This window comes from Rattus norvegicus, chromosome 17 (assembly GCF_036323735.1).
Source record: "Rattus norvegicus strain BN/NHsdMcwi chromosome 17, GRCr8, whole genome shotgun sequence".
Taxonomy (NCBI): Eukaryota; Metazoa; Chordata; class Mammalia; order Rodentia; family Muridae; genus Rattus; species Rattus norvegicus.
Window position 1 is genome coordinate 55,756,769 of NC_086035.1, and position 12,859 is coordinate 55,769,627.

General features: G+C 41.4%; 1 protein-coding gene across 8 annotated transcripts in view; it reads left to right on the forward strand.

Annotated features, from left to right (window-relative positions):
• Hecw1 (HECT, C2 and WW domain containing E3 ubiquitin protein ligase 1) overlaps positions 1-12,859 on the forward strand; it is a 413,125-nt gene that overhangs the window by 389,865 nt on the left and 10,401 nt on the right. For all 8 annotated transcript variants that reach the window (XM_017600485.3, XM_017600489.3, XM_017600487.3 and 5 more), the window contains one exon: positions 11,009-11,207. In XM_017600485.3, the coding sequence (XP_017455974.1) occupies positions 11,009-11,207 (199 nt within the window). The remainder of the gene's footprint in view (positions 1-11,008; positions 11,208-12,859) is intronic.

A 12,859-nucleotide genomic window follows, 5' to 3' on the forward strand; every position in this document is an offset into this window, starting at 1 on the left:
TTTTTCTGAGGACTAAGGATATTGAACATTTCTTTAGGTGTTTCTCAGCCATTCGATAATCCTCAGCTGAGAATTCTTTTTTTAATTTGTACAACATTTTTAATAGGGCTATTTGACTCTCTGGAATCTAACTTCTTGAGTTCTTTGTATATACTGGATATTAGCCCTGTATCAGATATAGGATTGGTAAACATCTTTTGCCAATCTGTTGGTTGCTGTTTTGTCCTAATGACAGTGTCCTTTGCCTTACAGAAGCTTTGTAGTTTTATGAGGTTTCATTTGTCGATTCTTGATCTTAGAGCATAAGTCATTGGTGTTCTGTTCAGGAAATTTTCCCCAGTGTCCATGTGGTCCAGGTTCTTCCCCACTTTTTCTTCTATGAGTTTGAATGTACCTGGTTTTATGTGGAGGTCCTTGATCCACTTGGACTTCAGCTTTGTACAGGGTGATAAGAATGGATTGATTTGCATTCTTCTACATGCTGACCTCTAGTTGAAACAGCACCATTTGTTGAAAATGCTGTCTTTTTTCCACTGGATGGTTTTAGCTCCTTTGTCAAAGATCAAGTGATCATAGGTGTGCGGATTCATTTCTGTGTCTTCAATTCTATTTCATTGATCTACCTGCCTGTCTCTGTACCAATACCATACATTTTATCACTGTTTAAGGTCGGGGATTTTGATTCCTCCAGAAGTTGAGGATAGTTTTTGCTATCCTGGGTTTTTTGTAATTCCAAATGAATTTGCAAATTGCTCCTTCTAACTCCATGAAGAATTGAGCTGGAATTCTGATGGGGATTGCATTGAATCTGTAGATTACTTTTGGCAAAATGGCTATTTTTACTATATCAATCCTGCCAATCCATGAGCATGGGAGATCTTTCCATGTTCTGAGATCTTCTTCAATTTCACTCTTCAGTGACTTGAAGTTCTTCTCATACAGATCTTTCACTTGCTTGGTTAGAGTCACACTGAGGTATTTTATGTTATTTGTAACTAGTGGGAAGGGTGTCATTTCCCTAATTTCTTTCTCAGGCTGTTTATCCTTTGTGTAGGGAAAAGCTACTGATTTTTTGAGTTAATTTTATACCAACCCACTTTGCTGAAGGTGTTTATCAGGCCTAGGAGTTCTCTGGTGGATTTTTGGGGCCACTATACTATCATATCATCTGCAAATAGTGATATTTTGACTTCTTCCTCTCCAATTTGTATTGCTGACCTCCCTTTGTTGTGTGATGTCCCGCGCTACATCTCGCCAGCAGGAACGACGCGGCACACACAGAATCCTACTACAGAAAAGCTTTAATGCGTCTTGAGAGGGAGAGCATAAGCTTACAATGCGGAGACGCTGAGTGAGGAATAACCGTCCCTTATATAGGAAACTATCCTCGCCTAGGACGTGTCACTCTCTGACTGGTCGCTGCCAATTATGCCAGATGACGTACCAAAACGTACGTGTCCCTTTGAGTAGGGAAGTTACCAGGCACCTGCGTATTGCCCTTTTTACTAGGTGCGTTCTGCCGGATGCCGGTGCCATCTTGTAATGGAGTTTGTGAGGACAGCTCCTCGGACAGCTCCTCACATCTGTGAGGACAGCTCCTCGGACAGCTCCTCACATCTCCCCCTTTTCTGGTTTTTTTTTAAGCAAACAGGACACCCAGATATAGGAGGGTGAAGACAGAGGTCATATCCTCGTACAAAGTTGGCGAACCTGTACAAGAGAGATACCCTTAGGCTGTTGTTGGGACCCAGGGCACTCCCGACCCGTCGCACTGCCATTTTTCGAGGGAGGGAAAACTGGGGCAGAAACCCTCATGTAATATGACATGCCTTCCAGGGAGCATATTTGGTAGAACTTCCCTGTGCGATGCTAAGCTCGTCACCCCTCATGGGCTGCTCAAGCCGGACACTCTAATCCTGTGCAATGAACCGAGGTTCTAGGAGTGCAAGAGCTGTCCAGCCAGCGACCTGTTGCTTGAGCATGGTCAACCAGATATCGGCTGACGCTCCTTGTTCAAGGGCTACAAGCGCCTGGGCGATCACTACTTTGTCCCTTCTTGTTTGAGATCTCAATTTGCAAAGCAACCAGAGGAGTAACACTAATCCACAGCAGAGGATCACTCCAGAAAGTCCCACTCCCACCCATTCCTTGAAATAAGAGACTGCTGAGGTGATCCAGGACGACAATCCCTCCGTCAAAGACAGGTCCAGTCGGGTAGAATTTACTTGAATGATGGTCGCTCTCAGCTCCCGAAGTGTCTGTTCAAACTCCGAGGTCCAATTCTGTAACAGATGCTGTGAAAGACTCTTAGACAGATTAGCAGCTCGGGTAAATTTGTCATATTATATGGAGGTGACACAAAGGCCTGGGAGTTTTTGCTCGCAGCCAAGCTGGGCCAGTTGCCATAGAATGTCTAATTGCTCTCGGACCAGATCTATACGTTGGTTGACAAGCATAAGGCCTCCCTATATCTGAGTATTGGCCGAGGCCTGTCTGTCCCGAGCCACAGAGATGGTGGCCGATAAATCATAGATAGTTTGGGTTGTCTGTACTGAATTTGACAAGGCCAATGCCGAGGCAGTAACCGAGGCAGCGACTGCTGTCGTAGCAATAATGCCAGCAATAATAGCAGAAGTACCAAAATCTCTTTTTCCTCTAAATAAGGTCATGGTCCCCGGGGCATCAACAGGGATCGGGATAAAGCGAGGCATGCGGGTAACTACTGCGATATTTTATATGAGTAGCTGTCCAGACAGAGGCAGCAGGTTTGATGTTCCCCGTCCAGGAAAATGACAACCGTCCCTTTTCGCCCTTTCCTCCAAGTAGCATCGCCATGGGCGTAAGATCAGTGCAGCTACCATTAACCCAATGTAAGGCCACCACCATAGAGAACTGTGGCGTTAGCCACAATGTCCTCCTCACCAGTTCCCCATGTGGCCTCCCTTAACCAAGCAGAAGATTGATTACATAACATAATGCAAGGGAGATCAAAAGATGTTTTGTTGAATATGCCAAAACAAAGGCTGCCCTTAAGAGGAATAGTCCTATTTTCTTTTAGTCATTCAACCTGTGGATCCTTAGGTAAATAGGCCAACCCTAAATCCCTGTTAGTGGTACATCACCGGCATCGGGAGTGGAAAGGTTGACATTATTCCCCATCGTAGCTCGCCCTGCACCGTTGCTGGCATCCATGGAAGAAGAGTGAGGAGGTGCAGGAGTCCCAGTCCCTTCTTGATCACTTGCTGTGATGCTCCGAGTAAGTCGTACTGGGATCCATATGGGATTTTCATTGTCCTGTGGAAAAACACAGACAGCTCCCCTGGATCTTATTAAAACAGGATCCGGGCCTTTCCATTCATTTGTTAATACATCCTTCCATTTGACTAATTCTTTTGTCTCTTGGGCTCTGAGCAATGTCGCTCAGCCACTGTTTGTCCAGCTTCTCAAGATTTAAATATGATTTGAGCGTCCAATGAGCATGCTCTATGATTCCCTGTCCTTGAGGGTTGTAGGGCAGGCCCGTCAGGTGGGTAACCTGCATCTGAGCACAAAACTGATGGAATTTTTGAGATGTGTAGGCGGGGCCATTGTCAGTTTTTACACATTTTGGCTATCCCCAAGCACTCAATGCTTCAAGGCAGTGCTGAATGACATGTGTTGTTTTTTCTCCTGTAAGTGGGGTGGCATGTAGAATGCCAGAACATGTGTCTATAGATACATGCACATACTGTAATTTTCCAAAAGTAGAATTATGAGTAACATCCATTTGCCAGATTTGCAATGGCTGTATTCCTCTCGGGTTGACTCCCAGGACAAATACTATAGCCTCAACAAATCCTTCCCAAGGCGGTGACAACCCCAGACCAAAGTCCAAGAGAGGGCTGCCTCTCCGAACGTATCTACCTGCAGTTCTGAATCCTCCTTGTCGCCAAGGGATCTCCGAAGGTGCTGACGATGGTGAGGTCTTTCCCGGGTTTTTGGCACCAGATGTCCCGCGCTACGTCTCGCCAGCAGGAACGACGCGGCACACACAGGATCCTACTACAGAAAAGCTTTAATGCGTCTTGAGAGGGAGAGCATAAGCTTACAATGCGGAGACGCCGAGTGAGGAATAACCGTCCCTTATATAGGAAACTATCCTCGCCTAGGACGTGTCACTCTCTGACTGGTCGCTGCCAATTATGCCAGATGACGTACCAAAACGTACGTGTCCCTTTGAGTAGGGAAGTTACCAGGCGCCTGCGTATTGCCCTTTTTACTAGGTGCGTTCTGCCGGATGCCGGTGCCATCTTGTAATGGAGTTTGTGAGGACAGCTCCTCGGACAGCTCCTCACATCTGTGAGGACAGCTCCTCGGACAGCTCCTCACAGTGTGATTGCTCTGGTTAGAACTTTGAGTGCTGTATTGAATAGGTAGGGTGAGAGTGGGCAGTTTTGTCTAGTCCTTGATTTTAGTGGGATTGCTTCAAGTTTCTCTCCATTTTTTTTTTGATGTTGAACACTGGTTTCCTGTATATTGCTTTTATTAAGTTTAGCTATGGGCCTTGAATTACTGATCTTTCTGAGATTTTTATCATGAAGGGGTGTTGAATTTTGTCAAATGCTTTCTCAGCATCTAATGAGATGATCATGTGGGTTTTTTCTTTGAGTTTGTTTATATAGTGGACTACATTGATGGATTTCCATATATTGAATCATCCTTGTTTCCTTGGGGTGAAGGCTACTTGATCATGATAGATGATAGCTTTGATGTGTTCTTGGATTTGCTTTGCAAGAATTTTATTGAGTACTTTTGCGTCGATATTCATAAGGGAAATTGGTCTGAAGTTCTCTTTCTTTGTTGGGTCTTTGTGTGGTTTAGGTATAAGAGTAATTGTGGTTTCGTAAAAGGAATTCGGTAGTGCTCCATCTGTTTCAATTTTGTGGAATAGTTTGGATAATATTGGTACGAGGTCTTCTATGAAGGTCTGATAGAATTCTGCACTAAACCCGTCTGGACCTGGGCTCTTTTTGGTTGGGAGACCTTTAATGACTGCTTCTATTTCCTTAGGAGTTATGGGGTTGTTTAAATGGTTTATCTGTTCCTCATTTAACTTCGGTACCTGGTATCTGTCTAGGAAATTGTCCATTTCCTCCAGATTTTCAACTTTTGTTGAATATAGGCTTTTATAGTAGGATCTGATGATATTTTGAATTTCCTCTGAATCTGTAGTTATGTCTCCCTTTTCATTTCTGATTTTGTTAATTTGGACACACTCTCTGTGTCCTCTCGTTAGTCTGGCTAAGGGTTTATCTATCTTGTTGATTTTCTCAAAGAACCAACTTTTGGTTCTGTTGATTCTTTCTATGGTCCTTTTTGTTTCTACTTGGTTGATTTCAGCTCTGAGTTTGATTATTTCCTGCCTTCTACTCCTCCTGGGTGTATTTGCTTCTTTTTGCTCTAGAGCTTTTAGGTGTGCTGTCAAGCTGCTGACATATGCTCTTTCCTGTTTCTTTCTGCAGGCACTCAGCGCTATGAGTTTTCCTCTTAGCACTGCTTTCATTGTGTCCCATAAGTTTGAGTATGTTGTGCCTTCATTTTCATTAAATTCTAAGAAATCTTTCATTTCTCTCTTTATTTCTTCCTTGACCAAGTTATCATTGAATAGAGCATTGTTCAACTTTCATGTGTATGTGGGTTTTCTGCTGCTTTTGTTGTTATTGAAGACCAGCCTTAGTTTGTTGTGATCTGATAGGATGCATGGGATTATTTTTCAATCTTCTTGTATCTATTGAGGCCTGTTTTGTGACCGATTATATAGTCAGTTTTGGAGAAGGTATCATGAGGTTCTGAGAAGAAGATATATCCTTTTGTTTTAGGATGAAATGTTCTATAAATACTTGTTAAATCCATTTGGTTCATAACTTCTGTTAGTTTCTCTGTGTCTCTGTTTAGTTCTGTTTACATGATCTGTCCATTGATGGATGTGGGGTCTTTAAGTCTCCCACTGTTACTGTGTAAAGTGCAATGTATGCTTTGAACTTTAGTAAGGTTTCTTTTATGAATGTAGGTGCCCTTGCACTTGGAGCAGAGATATTTAGGATTGAGAGTTCATCTGGTGGATTTTTACTTTGATGAATATGAAGTGTCCTTCCTTATCTTTTTTTGATAACTTTTTGTTGAAAGTCGATTTTATTCGATGTTAGAATGGCTACTCCACCTTGTTTCTGTGGACCATTTGCTTGGAAAATTGTTTTCCAGCCTTTTACTCTGAGGTAGTGTCTCTCTTTGTCACTGAGGTATGCAGCAAAATGCTGGGTCCTCTTTCTTTTATACAGTCTGTTAAGTCTTTTTTTTTTTTAAATTGGGGAATTGAGTCCGGTGATGTTGAGAGGTATTAGGGACCAATGATTATTTTTATATTTTCTGTTATTTTTATTGTTAGAGGTGGAATTATGTTTGTGTGGCTATATCCTTTTGGGTTAGTTGCAAGGAGATTACTTTCTCGATCTTTCTAGGATATAGTTTCCTTCCTTGTTTTGAAGTTTTCCATCTATTATTCTCTGTAGGGATGGATTTGTGGAAAGCTTTAGTGTCAATTTTGTTTTGTCATGGAATACCTTGGTTTCCCCATCTATTTTAATTGAGAGTTTTGCTGGACATAGTAGCATGGACTAGCATTTGTGTTCTCTGAGGGTCTATAGGACATCTAGCTTTCACAGTCTCTGTTGAGAAGTCTGATGTAATTCTAATAGGTCTGCCTTTATATGTTATTTGACCTTTTTCCCTTACTGATTTTAATATTCTTTTTCTGTTTTGTTTTGTTTTGTACATTTGGTGTTTTGACTATTATGTGACGGGAGGAATTTTCTCTTCTGATTCAATCTATTTGAAGTTCTGTAGGCTTCTTGTATGTTCATGGGCATCTCTTTCTTTAGGTTAGGGAAGTTTTCTGCTATAATTTGGTTAGACATTTACTGACCCTTTAAGTTGGGAGTCTTCGCTCTCTTCTATACCTGTTATCCTTAGATTTGATCTTTTCAATGTGTCCTGGATTTCCTGGGTATTCTAAGTTAGGAGCTATTTGTGTTTTACATTTTCTTTGATGGTCGTGTCAATGTTTTCTATGGTATCTTCTGCCCCTAAGATTCTCTCTTCTATCTCTTGTATTCTGTTGGTGATTCCTGTGTCTATGATTCCTTATCTCTTTCCTAGGTTTTCTATCTCCAGCGTTGTCTCCCTTTGTGCTTTCTTTATTTTTTCTATTTTCATTTTTATATTCTGGATAGTTTTGTTCAGTTCCTTCACCTGTTTGGTTGGGTTTTCCTGTAATTCTTTAAGGGATTTTTGTGTTTACTCTTAAAGGGCTTCTACTTCTTTACCTGTATTGTCCTGTATTTCTTTAAGGGAGGTATTTATGTCCTTCTTAAAGTCCTCTATCATCATCAGGAGATGTGATTTTTAAATCCAAATATTGCTCTTCTGGTGTGTTTGGATATCCAGTATTTGCTTTGGTGGGAGTACTGGGCTCTGATGATGCCAAGTAGTCTTGCTTTCTGTTGCTTAGGTTGCTGTGCTTGCCTCTCACCATCTGGTTGTCTCTGGTGTTAGCTGGTCTTGCTGTCTCTGAGAGTGGCTTAGCCCTCCTGTAAGCCTGTGTGTCAGTTCTACTGGGAGTCCAGAGGGCTCCATGAAGGTTCCTCTTGGCCTAGAAATGTGAGCGGAACTGGTGGTCTCACCTATGCTCTAGGGTATATCAGCACTTCTGAGACTCCAGCTCTCTCCCAGTGGGATCTGGGTGCAGAGAGCTGTGTCACAGGTTCAGTTCTGGGTGCAGGCAGAAACCAGAAGGATCCTGGCCAAGACTGCTCCTTGATTCCTGTGTCCTGAGGGCTCCATGCTGGTCCTTAGGAACAGAAGTGGTGGTCTTACCTGTGCTTTCAGGTGTGTCAACACTCCTGGGAGACCAGCTTTCTCACAGTGGGATCTGGGTACAGAGTGGCCATTCTAAAATAGTGAAGTCAATAATATTTAGTACTTTCAAAACCTTATGTCAGAATAACTTCTACCTGTTTCTAAAATACTTTCACTATCTCAAGAAAGGCTGATTGATAGCCATTAAGCAGTTGTTCTCTGCCCCTTGTCCACCATGCTCCAGACACCTGGCAACCATAAATCTTTATTCTGTCTCTGTGGAATTTAACAACCTTAGAAATGTCAAATAAATCCTGTCATACAAAATACAATCCTGTGCCTGCCTTCTTTGACTTAATATACTTTTTTGAGATTCATCCATTTTCTGACATATTTTAGTATACCATGTCTTTGTATAGCTATGCGTACATCACAGCATTATCTAGAGTTGTTGCAACTGTGATTTACAATGCCTGGATTCAAGGCCCAATGCTTCTTTAGCAAATGCTATACCACTAAAAAATATCCTGAGTCCAATTTATCACTTTTTATAGCCTCCAAGGCCTTACTTCAATACAAAATGGTTTCTTGACCATCTCTGACTGAACTTCTGTTGAGGCAACAGCAATCCTTGGCATGTCATGTAAAGGCTCATGGGCAACACACTTTCTATATGTGAGCTCTCAAGTAGGCTACACGCTGTTAGAGAAACATCTTTTGCTTCTTGTATTATTTTAGCCTTCTTTGCCTCAGTCCGTCTTTGCTTCCACAAGGTTCTAACTATTCTCTCTCTCTCTCTCTCTCTCTCTCTCTCTCTCTCTCTCTCTCTCTCAATATATATATACACACATAATTTGAAAAATCATTTACTGTGTGAGTCATTTGTGAACTTTTGTTTGGTCTGCATCAAAATGAACCAAATTCTAAATCTCTCCTCTCTGTTCATATTCTATCCACCATTTCTTAACAATAAAAATTGTGGTTCTTACCATACGATTACTGTAGGGAATATTTTCCCAGAACATTTGACTTCTTAGACTAGTCATCCAAAGTAGATATAGAATGTGAACCATGTGTGTAAGTTTAAATTTATTGGGCTAGAGAGACGGCTCAGAGGTTAAGAGCACTAACTGCTCTTCCAGTGGTCCTGAGTTCAAATCCCAGCAACCACATGGTGGCTCGCAACCATCTATAGTGGAATTTGATGCCCTCTTCTGGTGTGTTTGATGAGAGGGAGAGTATATGCACATATATAAAAATAAATAAATCTTTTTTTAAAAAAGAAAACAAGATTTTAAAACAAATTTAAATTTATTTATTTGATTGTTTACTTACTTGCTAAGATAGCATCTGTCTAACCTTAGATGGCTTGGAATTTACTATGTAGACCAAAGCTGGTGTCAAACTTAGAACAAAACACCTGTCTTTGCTTTCTAAGTTTTGCATGTACTGGCACTGATTAAATTTTCTAATTGCCATATTAGAAAAAGTACAAACAAGGAATTTTAATTTATGTTTTTTAACTTAATATGTCCAAAATAACATTTTATAATATTTCAACATGGGATTGGTGTTAAGTAATTATTAGTGCAGGATATGAGTGCATATGTAGACTTTTCAAGCATCATTTTCATCAGATCAGATCAGTTCTTTCCCCAAAACATAGTCTTATTACTCACAGAAGACTTTTTCAGTAGTTTAGCCTCAAACCCTCATTTTAGGTAAAATATTAGAGAGAAATCTCAACCAATAAAACAGAGGGGGAAAGGAATAGGATACCAACTCAGCCTCCTTCAGCCAGTCACCGGGAAAGCCCTCGGCATGTCTATGCAGATCCGTTAAGAAAACCTCTAGCAATCCACTGAACTGAGAACAGTACCCCCGTTGAAGGAATCAGAGAAAGGTCTGGAAGAGCTTGAAGGGGCTCGATACCTCATATGAACAACAATGCCAACCAACCAGAGCTTCCAGGGACTAAGCCACTACCCAAAGACTATACATGGACTGACCCTGGGCTCCAACCTCATAGGTAGCAATGAATAGCCTAGTAAGAGCACCAGTGGAAGGGGAAGCCCTTGGTCCTGCCAAGACTGAACCCCCAGTGAACATGATTGTTGGGGGGGAGGGCGGTAATGTGGGGAGGAAGCCCATATAGAAGCCCATATAGGGGGATGTTGGCCTGGAAATCGGGAAGGGGAATAACAATCGAAATGTAAATAAGAAATACTCAAGTTAATAAAGATTAAAAAAAAGAAAAAGAAAACTTCTGGCATAAGTATTCAACACAAATGCTTCTGCTGAACCAGTAAGACTCCTAACGTCTCAGCAAATCCCTGGCAGGAGCCTCTACAGATACTCAATTGTTAGCTGACTTCCTGATACCTCATGTTTTCCTCATTCTCACTATTTCCTCTGCTAAGAATGCCCTCTTACTTTGCTCTACTACATAAATGCTTCCTATGCCAAACTCAAGCCCTGCTTCCTTCACAGACTTTCAATTCTACGCACATGAATCTCCCCTCTCTCCCAATGCTTCTTACGTTTGTAGTGAGTGGCGATCATTTCTCTAAATTTCTTCTCACAAGCCTAGCTTCTTCAACAGAGCCTTAAAACAACTCCGCATCCAGGCTTGACTCAAGAGAACAACTGTGTGATGGAATCAGGCTTTTCTCGTTGGGCAGTCATGACTTCTGGAAACCTGTCCTCTTCAGTCAGGCTTTACATGTAACTTCTATCTGTTCTTAAGTTCTAGACCCTCCTGTGCTATGTTGTTGCCAAAAGCTAAAACATCAAAACCAACAAACAAACAAACAAAAAATAGATGGGCTTTTTGTTCCTTACTTAAATTCACATAAGGCTAGGATATTTCAGGTTGTATCCAGTTGTTTAAATGAAAAGCAAACACCTCAGAGAAACCTCTCAAATGCCCAGCTTTGTCAAAGAGCTATATTCTAAATCAACTTGACTTAAAACCCAACCAAGTTATATAAATTAGTTTACTCTTGCCTATATCAACGCCATTATCAGCAAAATCAAGAGTTCTAAAGTTGCAGTCCAGCTAACACATATGTCTCTTCCTTCCTTCTCCTGGCCTCCCTGTCTTTCTTTAAACCAGGTTATCATGATGGCCACCTTGTGATCCGCTGGTTCTGGGCTGCAGTGGAGCGCTTCAATAATGAGCAGAGATTGAGATTACTTCAGTTTGTGACAGGAACGTCGAGTGTTCCCTATGAAGGCTTTGCAGCTCTGCGGGGGAGCAATGGGCTTCGAAGGTTCTGCATAGAGAAGTGGGGGAAGATTACATCTCTTCCCAGGTACCTGCCAACCTTCATGAACTCTGCAGAGGAAAAGCAAGCTTTGCTATTTGAGTCTTGAGTCTTTTAAGATAGAATTTTTGCTTGTCACACAGTGTACTGCTATTTGCACTACTAAAGATGTAAGTATGATGCCTCTGAAGACTTAGACTGAGACTGTATTCTTAGTGAAGTGTTGGTGGTTGATCATAGTTGAGCTGTAATGTCAAATGTGCCAATAACGGTAGACTGCCCAGTCTGTCTAAAACTTAACTTGAGTATTATGTAGGGATGTTGGAGGCAAGGCCATTACTACAAAAATGCTGGAAGTGCAAGGTAACCCCACCAAAGCAGAGCATACACCTTTAGCACATACTTAATACTCCATAGGAGAGTTAGACATTTCTGTATACATCATATTTCTTCCAGTGAAGAAAAAGTAAAGGAAGAGATAGTATTTTGGCTAATTGTTTCAGAGTTTTTAGACCATGACTGATTAGTCCTGCTACTTTGGATCTATGAGGGTATAGTATATCATGATGGAAAGTATAAGGAAAAAATCCATTTTTCTCATGACTGATATGGCATGGGATAGAAGAAGGGACAGAGAATGGAGAGAAGCAACAAGAAGAAAGAAAGAGAAATAACCAAGGGTATGTTTGAGGAAGTGTCCCTAATAACCCACCTTTTCTCACTATACTCCACATCTTAAACCTCTCATTGTTTCCCAATGGCACCCCTGCTGAACTCAAGTCTTTAACACTTAGGCCTTTGGGGAATGTGCTATGTGCAAACTATAGCAGCACCAAAATACCTTTGCTAAATTCAGAGAAGTAAAAGATTTTGTGCTGGAGAGATGGAAAAAAGATAGCATTTTCAGCAAATGGTGCTGGTTCAACTGGAGGGCAACATGTAGAAGAATGCAGATCGATCCATGCTTATCACCCTGTACAAAGCTTAAGTCCAAGTGGATCAAGGACCTCCACATCAAACCTGATACACTCAACCTAATAGAAGAAAAACTAGGGAAGCATCTGGAACACATGGGCACTGGAAAAAATTTCCTGAACAAAACACCAATGGCTTATGCTCTAAGATCAAGAATCGACAAATGAGATCTCATAAAACTGCAAAGCTTCTGTAAGGCAAAGGACACTGTGGTTAGGACAAAACGGCAACCAACAGATTGGGAAAAGATCTTTACCAATCCTATAACAGATAGAGGCCTTATATCCAAAATATACAAAGAACTCAAGAAGTTAGACCGCAGGGAAACAAATAACCCTATTAAAAAATGGGGTTCAGAGCTAAACAAAGAATTCACAGCTGAGGAATGCCGAATGGCTGAGAAACACCTAAAGAAATGTTCAACATCTTTAGTCATAAGGGAAATGCAAATCAAAACAACCCTGAGATTTCACCTCACACCAGTGAGAATGGCTAAGATCAAAAACTCAGGTGACAGCAGATGCTGGCGAGGATGTGGAGAAAGAGGAACACTCCTCCATTGTTGGTGGGATTGCAGACTGGTAAAACCATTCTGGAAATCAGTCTGGAGGTTCCTCAGAAAATTGGACATTGAACTGCCTGAGGATCCAGCCATACCTCTCTTGGGCATATACCCAAAAGATGCCTCAACATATAAAAGAGACACGTGTTCCACTATGTTCATC